Genomic DNA, 14410 nt, shown 5'->3' with positions numbered 1-14410 from the left:
GAAGGTTGCGTGCTTGGCCACCATCCATCCATTGTCTATGGGTGTGCAGGAATAGCCAAGCGCTGCACTCATCTTTTTCTGGCATCCCATAGACAATGAATGGGGCAGAGGAGGAGCTTGTACAAATCACTGCTCTATTCCAGCCTGGGCTCTGCAGATTCTGGTTTCCAGAGCCTGTTTTCAGTGTTGTGGGGGTTCCAGCGACTGGACCCCAAGCGAACAGTAAGTTTTCCCTTCTCCAAATTACTATTTTTGGAATAACCCTTTCAGCTCCAGATAGCGGACATGCTTCCCAGGGGTTGTGGTGGAAATAACAGGATTAGGTGGGGACGGTGGTGATTCCTATGTTGGCAGTGAATGAGAATCAGATTGTCGTGTATTCCAGTGAAAGGTCTGTACCTGTACAGAGCCATAAAAAGTGCATATCAACATAACAGAGGACACTCACCTCCCTGGAGCATACAGCAGTGTTCACACCACAGGTCTGTACCTGTACAGTAGCCATAAACCGTGCAGATCCACATAACAGAGGACACTCACCTCCCTGGAGCATACAGCAGTGTTCACACCACAGGTCTGTACCTGTACAGCGGCCATAAACCGTGCAGATCCACATAACAGAGGACACTCACCTCCCTGGAGCATACAGCAGTGTTCACACTGAAGCCAACCGCCATCTAACGTGTAAACACAGAGTACCCAACCGCCTGGATCATTGCTTACATGGCAACCAATCACAGCAAGAGCCGAGAGCCAACCTTCCAATCAGCAGCAAAGCGTAGTATCCGCCCCTTCCAGAATCAAAAGTCCATTTCCGCGTTCCAAACCTCGCTGTCATATAGTTTCCGTTTGTTATAAATAAAGTTATATACAGCGGAAGTGAAGACGCCGGAAAATATGACGTGTGACGTCATTTGTCGGTGACTGGCAGACTAGTTAGTGCAGGTGAATAGTTGAGACTGGTTTTGCCCCGGATAGAGGTGAGCGTCGGGGAATGGAGCGGTTCATCGTGAAGTAATTCTATTGTTTGTCCACAAGATCAGTATGAAGACATGATAATGATAATGGCGGGGGCCGCACAGATCCTGTATGTCCTCCTGTCAACTATTCACACACAGCACTCAGTCCACGAATACGCTCGTATGAACGTGAGCCTAATAACGTGTACTACGCTCCTGCACATAGGCAGGAAAACAATGGCTCTCTATATATGTAATGTCTCTCTATGTAATGTATGTATTGGGCACTCTATATGTAATGGACGCTCTATATATGTATTGGGCACTCTATATGTAATGGACGCTCTATATATGTATTGGGCACTCTACTGTTGTGATTAGATGCATTTCCTGATGACTCTGCATGTGTTTAGGTGGCTAAGGCTCTGTGGACCATGTCTGGCAGCTTCTACTTTGTGATTGTGGGACATCATGACAATCCAGTATTTGAGATGGAGTTTCTGCCTCCAGGAAAAACCGAATCGAAGGTACTTGGCTATTATTATGTTACACTTATTATTTCCTGCTTACTCAATTAACTGATAGTGTAGTGTCCTAAGGTGTCCGACATGACCCCAAACCACACTGTGATAGTTGCAGTGCTTGTCCAATAGATTGTAGGGAAACGAGTGTAAATTGATTATCTATCATTAATGGCAGCTCAGTTAGAGAAGTTGACATCTGGCTTCTCCGCACCCACGAACAGTAACTGACAGGTCTCTGCCTATACACATACATAGGAGAGAGCTGTCAGTCCAGGCAGTGGGTGAAGAGGAGGTGCCAGGGACTCGTCTATTTGAGTAGTCTGCACGTGGCTCAGTCCCCAGCGGCTATCCAAGATATATCACAACCAGAATCATGATAGAAAAAAACCGTAAAGCGCAAATGGGGTATTATCCAGGTAAAAGAGAATGGTAAGCGGGAATTATGTACCCCCCTATATGGGGTTGTGTGTGACACATCCACTATGTTCACCTTTTATCAGCTGCTTCACCCACCAAGATGTAGAACGTGTCAAGGTATTGGGATAGTAGACTTTACGCTGCGCTGCTGATTTTCTAGTAAAAGATCCATGAGACAGGGGATAGTTATAAGTAGTTTAGTGTCAATGCGTTTCATAGTTATCAGACTCCTTCTTCAGGACAACCACATGTACCCAACGTGGGCAGTTATTCCAGGTAACTCTGATATAGAGGCAATAGCTTCCTCTTGTGATTATGGTTGATTCACATGTTTCATTAAGTCTCCATAAGTAATATATATATATATATATATATATATATATATATATATATATATATATATATATATATATATATATATATATATATATATATATATATATATATATATATATTAGATATTTGTCACGCCAATGCTATTGTATGTGGTCATACACATTATGCCCACTACGTTTTTTTATGGAGCTTCTTTCCCCACTGTGTGCGCCATTTTAATATATTGTGTGTTCTTCATCTATGTACCTTCACCCCTATTTTGTAATCTTTTTAATATAATTTTTTTCAATAAAATTTATATTATTTGCTGTGACATTTGTGATGGATCATCAATTTTGAGCTTCGACTCTTTCCCCCCCCCCTTATAACTATCCTCTGTCTCATGGATCTTTTACTGGAAAATCAGCAGCGCAGAGTAAAGTCCACTATCCCAATACCTTGACACCACAGGTTGTGATTGCAGAGCCAGTGTCTGATACATGCTGCCTTTGTTTATTTCAGTGCTGGAGTGGTGGCACTAATATACATTCCTGGTCCCTAATAATATACTTACCAGCCACCGTCTTCAGCTGTTTTCCTGGCTCCACTCTGTTCCCAATTTGCCATCTTGTGACTGCAATTTCTGCCTGACCGGAAGTCAGAGGTAACTTAGTCTCAATCTCTCAAGGTAAGTCTATGAGAGCCTTATTCTGCCCTCCTTCTGGCTCTCATAGACTTACTCTGAGAAGTGACCTCTGGCTCACCCAGCAAACACTGGTCACAACATTATAAATCAGGAGAGTCCACCAAACAATATAAATATGGCACTTCAAGAAACAATCTATAAATCTTTCCCAGGACAGAATAAATTCTCAAAAAAAATGAAACGATCCATGCAGTACACTACAATTCAATCTTTATTTAACATTATTAAAAATGCAAAAGTAAATCAAATATTTGGGCAACTTAAAAAGCGGGAATGCCTCAAGAGGGCAATATGGCTGTGTTATACATAAAATCCTATTGGCTACAGTCTCCCTTAATAACATGCAAATGAATGCCTAGTGGCAAGTATATGTATACAAAGGAAGTAAAAGTTGCCTGGATCTCAGTATTTGAATACTATAGATCATTATTCACACAATATCTAATGCTTTTGATCCTAATTGATTCATCAGAGAAAGGAGATTAAAGACTGTCAATATCAATATAACCAGATTCTCAAAAAAATATAACTTTAGCTATTCATCAAATTCATAACATCATGAGTCTAGCCTATCTCAAAACACAATTGAACATAGCCCACAACAACAACAATGCTACTTGATGCTTCCTATGGAATCATGCACCCCAGTGCCTCAAGGTGCTTTATGAGCGCTTAAAGACAAGAGCTTAAACCAAAATCTCCAAGATAGGAGGGATCAATATTTACCTGATAGTAGTGTGGAATTAGGAGGATTGTGATACCAGCCACAGTGCCCACTCACCCTGACGCGCGTTTCAAGGAGTATCAAATTGATAAAATATTTGATTTACTTTTATGTTTTTAACATGTGAAAACAGCAGCTGTTAAGTATATTATTAGGGGCTGGGAATGTATATTAGTGCTACCACTCCAGCAGTAAAATAAAAAAATATGCTGGAGTGGTGCTTTAAGTATTTTTAATAGTCTAAAAAGCTATATTTAATGTTTGTCTCTTTTTTCATAATTCTCCAAGGATGATCATCGTCATCTGAATCAGTTCATAGCACATGCAGCCCTGGATCTTGTGGATGAGAACATGTGGCTGTCCAACAACATGTACCTCAAGACCGTTGACAAATTTAATGAATGGTTTGTTTCTGCGTTTGTAACTGCTGGACATATCCTTTTCTGTCGGTGCGAATGCCAACTACTTATAGTTACCTCTATATTACATTTATCTAGAACACTAAGGAGAGTGGAGAATTTGGGTGCTGGCAGCTGGTCCACCAATGTGAGCACATTGTTTGGGGAGCGGTTGATACACTGCAGTGTCTGGAGCTCGAGGCCACCATTGTTGGATCCACCATCTGTTGTGACACTGTTTACATCAGATGCCATTATAGTGTTAACTGCTCACAACAGTGAATGGCGAGAGCCTCTATATCTGAGTACATATTCTCTTTATACAGTACTACTGTATGTGGGGGTCTTTTATTAGCTTAGATTTGCAATAATCACAAGTCCCCTCTGAAATGGAAAGTTCTGCGGAATATGTTGGTGCTATGGAAATAAAATGTATTCTTATAGATCACAAAGTCTGAACATTTTCATGAGCTTTTTAGTATGCATGTCAAAATGATTTGCACATATGAATTAAAGGGTTGTCCAGTACTTGTATTTATGACCTGTTTTTAGTATAGCTCATCAGTATATGATTGGTGGGACTGTGGATGTCCGATCCCACCGATCAGCTGCTATAAACCATGTAGAGCAGACCACCGCAGCTCTGTACACAGTATTGTGGAGGGTACGGCTAATCGTCCCTTATTCTTTTCAAAAGGGGCTGATCTGCAGTACCTGGCAGCTGCCACTACGCAGGGTGTGGTGCTGCCATGTTCTACTCTGACATAAATGTAATCCTTTTAAAGGCCTATGAACACCAACAGTTTTGGGGGTAAATATTTTATCCAACTGGGAAGTAGTGTTGCTAATATCTATAGAAGATAATGTCGGTCTGTTACATCTGCATTTTCCTTAGCGTTGCTTTCTTTTTTCCTTTTTACATATGAGATTTATTATGCTACATGATGTACGGCAAGAAGATGGAATCAAGAATTTTTTCAACGAAGCATATGACTTGTACATTAAGGTATGTTATAGAGGTTGTATGTGCACACTGCTGTGTTCATAGATTCTCTATTTTTACCCATCACATTTTTTTTTTCTGCAGTTTGCAATGAATCCATTTTATGAAGCAAATACTCCAATACGATCAACTGCATTTGATCGAAAAATACAGTTCCTTGGAAAGAAGCATTTACTAAGCTGAATTAAAGTGTGTATTCAGAAGTATACTTGTATGGTCCTGCAGGTATTCCAATCTGCGATGGGAGTCACAAGTAAAAATGTATTCAAGGGTAGCTAGAAAAAAAAAAATCTATATTAGTATCTTCCCTATTAACTAGTGTTGAATAATGGGTATTGCATCATGAGACCCCCACAGATATATTAAACCATGTCCTGGTAGCATTCCGCTTATTCTTGAATGCGAGCAGAACAGTATCTGCATTCTACAGAAAGTCTATGGGACCCATACACTGCTCTATAAAACATGAGCAGAATAAACTGAGCGTTTCTGACCCTTGGTGTGAGCGATTTTAGAAGGGGGTCTTAAGACCCAGACCACTACCGATGAATGCTATTGTACAGGGGAGATAGGCTATCAAAATATGTTTTAAAAGTTTAGTTACCCTTTAATTGAAAGTCTTATTAGCAAATAAACGTAATATTAATCTTTTAAAGGATGTGGAATCGGTGGTCAAGTTGTTTTCTGTAGGATTACATGATGTAAATATAAAAGCATGTATATATTCCATGGACTAAGCCTTTCTGATTATATACTTAATATGTCTCATTATTGTAATGCCTTTTCGTCATTTTGTACATATTTTCTTGATGTGTCCTGTGACTTCCATGTTCAGTTTGAAATATTTATTTGCATTCCTTCATAGAAGTTATTTCACCATTCAGAAAAGGTTGTCAACAATAAATCTGTTAAAATGTAATCCTGTTCTACTGTGGTTTATCAATGGTAACTTAATGATCCATACATGTCCATGAGCAGTAAGATCCCCTCCTTGGCCTGAGAAAAAACAGCCACATTGCAGCTTTGGGTTTCCTGGATCCACATGGTATATGGCACATAGAGAAAAGATTGTGATAGGTAAGGCTTGGATTTGTCTGCATCATTCTTTCCAATCTATGGAGGCTGTTTGTTTTCTTTTTAAACTGCCTGTAATTGAGGTTAGCTTATCTGTCAGTTCTCTTCAATTAATTAATTACGAATTTATTGCTGTATGGGTCACGCACATCCTGTTTATACAGGATGATGTGCTCCCTAGAAACTATTTCATAAATGGCATTAAAGTACATAGTGGCAAGGCATATGTATACCCACAGGCTTGAGACTAGGTGAAAGTGTTTGCTCCGCCTGTCTGGCTATACCTTCTCTACCACTCCCTTTTAGCTTGGTGGATATGGGAGGTAGAGAAGACCTGTTAGGTGTGCTGCACTTTTTTTTCCCCCTAAGTGGTGGGGATGTGTTTTCCAACCTCATTTTCACCATCCTATTGCAGAAACAGTTGATTCTACAATTTTGTACGCTCCGCTTAAAAGCTCTTTCACCACTGGTGACCCATGACTGCTGCTGTAGATAAGAATCAGTGTTCCCACGGATTGTGCAAGACCACTGAAGGTGTTGCCCTGCTGGTATCCAAAGATGTTGGGTTTAGTATAGTCCCCATCCCCACCACAGGATTTGTTTCAAATTCCATCCCTGCCCTATGGGCTTTGGTCTCTCTTCAGGGCTTCTTCCTCATCTTGGGTGTCCCTTGGTCATCTTTCCCCAGGAATCTGTTTCAGTACTTTTGAGTTTTTTGTCCTTTTACTGCTTGTGCAGTCCTTTTATTTAGTTTCTGGTCCTTGTTGCTCCTATAAGGGGTTTTCAGTGGTTAATAGGGTCCTTCTGGTTCCCCACTTCCCTCCCTGATAAGCTGGCTCCCATTCCCAACATCCAGGCTCCCGCCAACCACAGAGGGATTACTGCTCCACTGGGAGGGCTTACTGATCAAGGCCCTGGTTGCACTTGCAACTATTATTCCACTGCAAAGGCAGCCTGATCAGAGAGTAGGCTTTTACCCCAGAAAAACTACTATCCTGCATTGGTACAGTCCATCAGTTGGGAGAGCGAACTGTAATGAGCAGAGGAGAAGGCAAAAAAGGCCGGTGACCACAGTGGCTGATTGGAGCTTGGCTGCTCTAGTGTACTTTGGTTTCTTGGAGAGCGGAATGAATTTAAATACTTTTATGCCCAATAATGACAGAAGTATTCTAGGAGTGATACTTTTTATTAGCTAACCAGAAAAATTATATTTGCAATCTCCTAGCACAGAGGCTCCTTCTTCAAATATAACTTTTCTGGATAGCCAATACAGATATCACTCTTAGAATAATTTTGTAATTTTTGTGCATAAAACAATATATACATTTTTCTAACAGTGTACCACAAATTTTTATTGTACATCATAATTGGAGAGAGTAAGTCTCTGATAAATCTACACTATTCACTCTCCCAGTTTCCTGCCTAAATGGGTAGAAAAGAAAATAGATTTCCTCCAATCCCCTCCACGACAGCATAGCTGGAGGTAGCCTCCCCATCCTAATTAGGGACAGGAAAACAAGGTTAAATAGCCCCTCCCCGCTACCATCCCCACTGTTTTCCTGTCCCTATGGGATGAAGAGGTTACCTGGGGTGCCTGCGGCCGGCAAGCAGGGCCCTATTAAATTTACCTGACCGGGCTGCAGGGAGCCATCGCCTCTGGCTTTCCTTCCCTGGCAGCTCCCGTTTCCTTCGGGAGCGGGACCCCCTCACTCGCCTACGGGTAAAGCTGAGTGGGATTTGGGGACTGGGGGCCTCCTGTAGCTCCCCAGCAGGTGTCTCCTCCGTCCTCCATGGCAGCGTTCCGGCACACATGCAGGATGCGGCGGAAGTCAGGTTTTCGGCCTGCGGGACGTCACTTCCGGTGTGTTCCACCGTGGAACGCATGGGGCCGCGGCGGGAAATTCAAACTGAGAAGCCGCGGTTTGCCCAGGAATGGAGGATCTTTCACTTGACAGGTGGAAATTTGGCGCTGGATCTCAGTCTCCTCTATAAAAGACACAGATAAGAAGACACCATTAAGGTAGGACAGAATATTCTGCTACTATGGAGGGTGTTGTTCCAAAGCCTGCGTCCCCACTCTCTTTTGAGCAGGATCCCAAATTTATTTTAAATATCTCCTTTTTTAATTTTAGGGAGACAAGGATCTTGCACCGAGAGTGGGAGAAAATACTACAGTTCGCAAATGTGCCATCTGTAGGAAAAGCTTGCTTCAGGGCATAAGAAACTCCTATGCCAGAAATGCACCAACAGCATTGTGAAGGAAGAGCATCCTTCCCTTATGGAAGAAGTCAGGGGAATGGTTCAGCAGGAAATTCAATCCTCCCTAGCCTCCTTCTCACAGTCATTCTCGCAAGCCAGAGCTGAGGGTCCATCTCCACCGAAAAGGAGAAAGTATACGGTTAGGGATACCTCGGATTCAGAAGAATTGGAATCCATGGAGGAACCTGAGGAAGGGGTCCTAAGTGAAGATCATGAGGAAGATAGGAAATATTACTTTTCTGCCGAGAATATGGAAGAATTGTTGTCACAAGTGAGAGACACTATGCAGGTAGAAGAGGTGAAGAAAACCTGTACAGTTCAGGACGAGATGTTTGGGGGTCTGAAATCCAAGAAGAATTTAGTGTTCCCGGTGCATGACAACATTCGGAATCTAATCTTGGATGAATGGGAGTCACCTGAAAAAAGGCTTAGTGTTGCAGGAGAAATGAAGGATAGATTCCCTTTGGATGAAAATGCGACTAAACTATGGACGGAAGAAAACAACCCTTCCATTTGAAGACTAGTCCCAGCTCAATGATCCTATGGATAGGAAGATGGACAGTCTGCTAAGGAAGACATGGGAAACATTGGCGGCTTCACTAAAGACTAATATCGCTTCAACTTGAGTAGTTCGTTCCATGTTTCTCTGGCTCCAACAACTAGAGGAACATCTCTGGAAAGGTACTCCTTGGTAGGACCTCCTGGCATCTCTTCCTTTGCTTCAAAAGGTCACTGGATTCCTAGCTTGATGACTCGGCGGAGTCTGTCAAGATTGCGGCAAGATCGGCGACCTTATCTAATTCTACAAGAAGAGCTCTATGGTTGAAGATGTGGAGTGGGGACAACGCATTAAAATCTAAGCTTTGTTCCATTCCATTCAAAAAAGTGTGTATGTTGGGAGCAGTCCTGGACGAGTTGTTGGAGAAAGCATCCGACAAGAAAGTCTCTGCCAGAGCCAAAGAATCCAAGAAGCTTCAGAAAGAGACCATTTCTTCCTCAACAACAGCAGCAGCAAGCTTTTCAGTACAGAGCAAGGGTAAAACTGGTCGCTGGAGTTACCCAAAAGGGGGAAGAGGAAGGAATATCTTTCAAGGGTCTAGGCAGGACAGACAATGACGCCAAGAAGGTAGGAGGCAGAATTGCAAGCTTCCTTCCTCAATGGCAGCTAATATCTTCAGACAGGAAGATCCTGGACATGGTGACTGTAGGAGCCGAAATAGACTTTGCTATCTACCCTCCAAGAAGGATGGAAGTAACGTCTTTACCATCGACAATATTACAAAAGCTCCTAATAACAGGTCTTCAGAATCTTCAAAACTCGAGTTATTTCACCAGTGCCTCGCATGGAACAAGAAGGTCATTATTCTCAGGTGTTTCTGTTAAAAAGGGTTTCAGATTCTTACAGGATAATCCTCAATCTAACACATCTCAACCAATATGTGAAATACAGAAGGTTCAAGATGGAGTCGATAAGGTCCACGATTCTGTTGATTGGGAAAGGATTTGTCATGGCAACAGTAGACCTGCAAGAGGCATACTACCATGTGCCAATTCATCCGGCCTACAGCAAATCTGAGAAATTTTCTGTAAGTCAGAACCGAGAGGTTCAATTCAATGTACTCCCCTTTGGAATTTTGTCGGCACCCGTCTGTTTACAAAGATCATGGCAGAAGAGGTAGCTTTTCTAAGAAAACGGAATATCTGCATCGTCCCCTATTTAGACAATTTTTTGGTGATTGCTCCCTCAGTTTCAAGTTTGGAAAGAGACCTTCAGATGACCCTCCGGATCCTGGAATCTTTAGGATGGTTGATAAACTACAAGAAGTCAGATCTGATTCCCTCCACCAGGAAGACCTTCTTGGGAATTCTCTTGGATTCCCAGCAGCAAGCCTCCTTTCTGCCAAAAGAGAAGCAGATTCAGTTAAGATCGAGAAGTTTATGCACTGAAGAACCGGAGCAGAGTGTCCATAAGATTTGCCATGTCCGTCTTCGGGTCCATGACCTCATCTATTCAAGCGGTACCTTGGGCTCAAGCGCATTCAAGGGTCCTTCAAAACTACATCCTTTCCTGTTGGGACAGATCTCCAAGTTCCCTCTCCAGCAGGATTCATCTGCCAGAGAAGGTGAAAGCATCTTTAAGGCGGTGGCTCGGTCCAGAAAATCTGGAGAAAGGTTCAGCATGGATTCAACTTCCCTTGTTATCAAGCAAGACAGACGCAAGCAAAAGGGGATGGGGAGCAGTAGTCTCCCACGTGGCCTTCCAAGGGGTCTGGTCACAAGAAATAGAAAAGCAGTCCTCGAACCTAAGAGAACTGAAAGCGTTGGAGGAAACCCTATGGGCAGCCAATTCTCTGCTTCAGGGGTCGCATGTTAGAGTCTACTCTCTCAATGACACTGTAGCCCACTTGAAACATCAGGGAAGTAAAAGAAACAGGAGACTGCAGATGATCTCAGAGAGGATCTTCCACTGGGCGGAGCATCATCTACTATCCTTGTCGGCTCTGCACCTGAAGGGCTCCGACAACTATCAGGCAGATCTGTTGAGCAGAAAAGACATTCATCCAGGGGAATGGAATCTGAACTCAAAGATATTTCAGATGATTGTTCAACAGTGGGGATACCCAGATGTGGACCTGTTTGCGAACCAGAGAAACGCAAAAGTAAGAGCCGCCTTCTTCTTGAATCCCGAGGATTCAGCAACAGGGATAGATGCATTCGCTCACCCTTGGGAAGTCGGGCTTGCTTATGCTTTTCCCCCCGCTTCCATTAATACCAAGGACCTTACAAAAAATCAGGTCGGAAGGGGTCAAGACGATCCTAATAGCTCCAATGTGGCCAAAAAGAGCATGGTTTGGAACGTTGAGCAGTCTAAAAATGGAGGATCCATTGATGCTTCCTCAAATCCACAATCTGCTGCATCAGGGCCCGATCTACCATCTGGCCCCTTAGAATTTGCCTCTAGCAGCTTGGCTTCTGAGACCGCCCTCTTAAAAGCCAGAGGCTTCTCAGTACAGGTGATCCATACACTGCAGAAAACAGGTCAAGAATTCAATCTATGAAAAAATCTGGAAAGCTTTCAAGCTGTGGTATGAGCCTCGTCCATTAGATCCCTTTCGGCCAGACATGGCCATAATCTTGGATTTCCTACAGAACAGTCTGTCTAAAGGATTAAGACCAAGCACACTGAAGGTCCAAGTCTCGGCTTTAAGCTCCTATTTTGATACTGATTTGGCCCAGAACAGATGGATTAAGAGGTTCATGATAGCTGCTTCTCGGATAAATCCAACAAGAGGTAAAATAGTTCTATCTTGGGATCTCAAGATAGTTCTCAGAGGTCTAACTATGCATCCTTTCGAGCCAATAGCTGAAGCACACATAGACAAGTTGTCTTGGAAAGCGGCATTGCTTACAGCTCTGACTACAGCCAGGAGAGTGGGTGAAATCCAAGCCCTGTCTATCAGAGAGCCTTATTGTCGCATTTTGGAGAACAGGATCATCCTCCAATTGGAACAGTCTTTTCTGCCCAAGGTGTCGTCTGATTTTCAGATGTCTCAGCCCATAATTCTTCCGTCATTCTGTCAAAAATCCATCAAATTGCAAGGAAGAAGAAGAATTCCACGTGTTGGACGTAAGAAGGACTATAATCCGCTACTTGAGTGAGACTGAAACTTGGAGGAAGGATCTGAACCTATTTGTTCAATATGGAGGCCCCAATAAAGGGAAGAAAGTTGCAAAAAATACGCTGGCAAATTGGATTAAGAAAGCAATTTGTGAAACTTACATAGCTCAAGATTTGCCTCCTCCGGGATCCTTGAAAGCTGATTCTAGTAGAGCTATGTCGGTCTCCTGGGCTGAAAAGGCTAGTGCATCCATCGAGCAGATTTGCAGGGCAGCCACATGGTAGTCTGTCCATACCTTTGCTAAACATTATAGACTAGATGTAATATCAAATAGAAACTTAGCATTTGGAAGGAAAGTCCTTCAGGCTGTTGTCCCTTCCTAAGATTCATTCTTTGGTATTACTCCAGGTGTGCTGTCGTGGAGTGGATTGGAGAAAATAGAATTAGACTTACCGGTAATTCGGTTTCTAAGACCCTCCACGACAGCACGGGTAATTCCTGCCCTTTCCTTATTGATGGAAAAATCCTTAGTGTTAATAAAATATTTAGAGCATTCATACTGTGTGGTCCTTTGAAAACTGTGGGGATGGTAGCGGGGAGGGGCTATATAATCTCTTATTTTTCTGTCCCTAATTAGGATGGGGAGGCTACCTCCAGGTGTGCTGTCGTGGAGGGTCTTAGAAACCGAATTACTAATTCTATTTTTTTTTTTATTTTTTTATATACTCACTGTAAAATCCTTTTTTCCGGTGAATACATTGAGGGGGACACAGCACCATAGGAATAGTGTCAGCCTACTAGTGGCAGAGCTTGTCGTGTTTACTCATCCTGGTTTACTATACCCTTTCAGACAGTAGACACTTCAATTTTGTGCCAAAAGCAAGAGAGCAAAAAATCTGTAAAAAGTTATGAACCAGAAGGGAAGAGAGCAATGCCCAAATGCAACTAAATCTGACTCCAGGCAACTAACAGTTAAGGCACTTTGTGGTTAAGGTAAGATGTGAAGAGATTAACGTCTTTAGTGACCCAGTGATGACCAATCTGTCTGGAGACATCCATCAAGAGCCCACTGTCATGGATGTTTTCCAAGCTAAAAAGTTTGAGGCATAGTCATCCACCTAGGGCACATGGACTACAGAAAGCACCAATTGAGGGGAAGAAAAGTCCTGACGTGGAGCGAAGCAGGGGCTGCCACCCACCAATGGAAGTTTCTGCAGACATAGGTGGAAAGAAAGATGTGTCTGAGAAGTCCACCAACTTCTTTATGGACGAGTGTGGAGCTAGGCATAAGGAACTGCCTCAAAGACCAATACTGTCATACACAAAATCTGCATCCGTAAACAAGACACTCTGGACTGAAGAAAAGAGCATGAAGAAACATCTGACACACATGGGTGGCAAGTGTCTCTATAAAAAGTCCATTTGCTGGGATAGAAGTTGTGCCTTGCTCTCAGTTGAGGATCCATCCTAAGAATTCCATGGAGATCAAAGTGAGCAGGAGACTGGACTATTGTCTTCTCTGAACGGTGTCTTCACCAGAACATTGTCCAGATAGGTGGATGATTACAGGTACGTGCCCATGATCAGGAATAGCAGCATATTGGACGCAGCTCACCTGCGCTGCGTCCAAACCGCTGTGTTCTACATTACAAGTACAGTGGATGGATTTATAGAAATCCCATGGCCACTGTGCTTCTATTTGATGCCACGTAAACTCACCCATGGCACGGGTTTACGAGTCACGACATGTCCATTATCTGCAGAGAAGACGCTAGTCTCCACAACAGAAAATTTCCCCAATAGAATGTCTTGGATGTGGTAACTCCGCATTGTTCAATGAACACATGCGAATTTACCTGCATGATTAGAACACAGCGTTTTGGAAGCAGCAAAAATACACTTCTTCCAAAGCGCTGCTATAGCCTAACACCCCTTCAACACAAAGTAGTGCCACAAGGGAAAAAAGGACTTTGGTGAAGACCCCGAGAAATGTTACAAGTCAAAAGGGGAGGGCAGAAAACTGGAAATAAAAACATTGAAGAGAAGTAAGTGAACTGTATTTCAGAATAGGAAACTATGTGAAGCAGAGGATCTCTCCTTGTGCTAGCAACTTGACTATGAATCGCAGAGATTCCATGCAAAATCCTAAGTCTTTTTAAAACCGGATTCATAATGTCAAAAATCACTTGGCTTCCCCATGCAACATAATTGCATCTTTTTACTTCAATACTCTCATAACACTTTACCACAAGGCAATAAAATGACCGGTCATAAATGTAGCAACTGTTTTTATATAGGACTCTGCCCAGTGGCAGTAAAAGTAAAGCAGCAATTGCAGCTGGGTGAAAAGTGAATGCATCATGCCTTGTAGGCCAGGTTTGAGAGTCTGAGCTTGCATGAACGATATAAAG

At 42.8% G+C, this 14410-nt stretch overlaps 2 protein-coding genes across 4 annotated transcripts in view; one reads left to right on the top strand and one right to left on the bottom strand.

Moving 5' to 3' along the window:
* Positions 1–751, bottom strand: part of OFD1 (OFD1 centriole and centriolar satellite protein) — a 57692-nt gene extending 56941 nt beyond the window's left edge. Inside the window, exon 1 of one of the 2 annotated variants that reach the window (XM_073664629.1) lies at positions 633–751. The gene's annotated coding sequence lies outside the window, so the exon portion shown is untranslated. Of the gene's footprint in view, positions 1–448; positions 470–632 lie in introns of those variants that run through there. The other variant, XM_073664630.1, reaches the window with a different exon arrangement.
* An 89-nt stretch (positions 752–840) lies between these two features.
* Positions 841–5340, top strand: TRAPPC2 (trafficking protein particle complex subunit 2). Of its 2 annotated transcripts, none has more exons than XM_073664628.1 (5): positions 841–945; positions 1373–1486; positions 3934–4082; positions 4968–5049; positions 5131–5340. In XM_073664628.1, the coding sequence occupies exons 2-5, from the start codon at positions 1394–1396 to the stop codon at positions 5227–5229; spliced, it is 423 nt and encodes a 140-aa protein (XP_073520729.1). In that variant the 5' UTR covers positions 841–945; positions 1373–1393; the 3' UTR covers positions 5230–5340. The 2 variants fall into 2 exon arrangements, with proteins under 2 accessions (XP_073520729.1, XP_073520728.1); XM_073664627.1 differs by having other exon boundaries at positions 863–980.
* Positions 5341–14410: the final 9070 nt, after the last annotated feature.

The sequence above is a fragment of the Phyllobates terribilis genome, unplaced genomic scaffold (genome assembly GCF_046119375.1).
Source record: "Phyllobates terribilis strain yellow unplaced genomic scaffold, ASM4611937v1 Scaffold_2__4_contigs__length_985480577, whole genome shotgun sequence".
NCBI lineage: Eukaryota > Metazoa > Chordata > Amphibia > Anura > Dendrobatidae > Phyllobates > Phyllobates terribilis.
Note: the sequence above shows the minus strand (reverse complement) of the source record. Positions and strands in the feature narration are given on the sequence as shown.

Bases quoted from the DNA above. Each gene is read 5' to 3' on its own strand.
- TRAPPC2 (XM_073664628.1), top strand. From the start codon at position 1,394: ATGTCTGGCAGCTTCTACTTTGTGATTGTGGGACATCATGACAATCCA. The intron at 1,487-3,933 runs GTACTTGGCTAT...TAATTCTCCAAG, and splicing joins CAGGAAAAACCGAATCGAAG to GATGATCATCGTCATCTGAA. The intron at 4,083-4,967 runs CCTTTTCTGTCG...CTTTTTACATAT, and splicing joins TTTGTAACTGCTGGACATAT to GAGATTTATTATGCTACATG.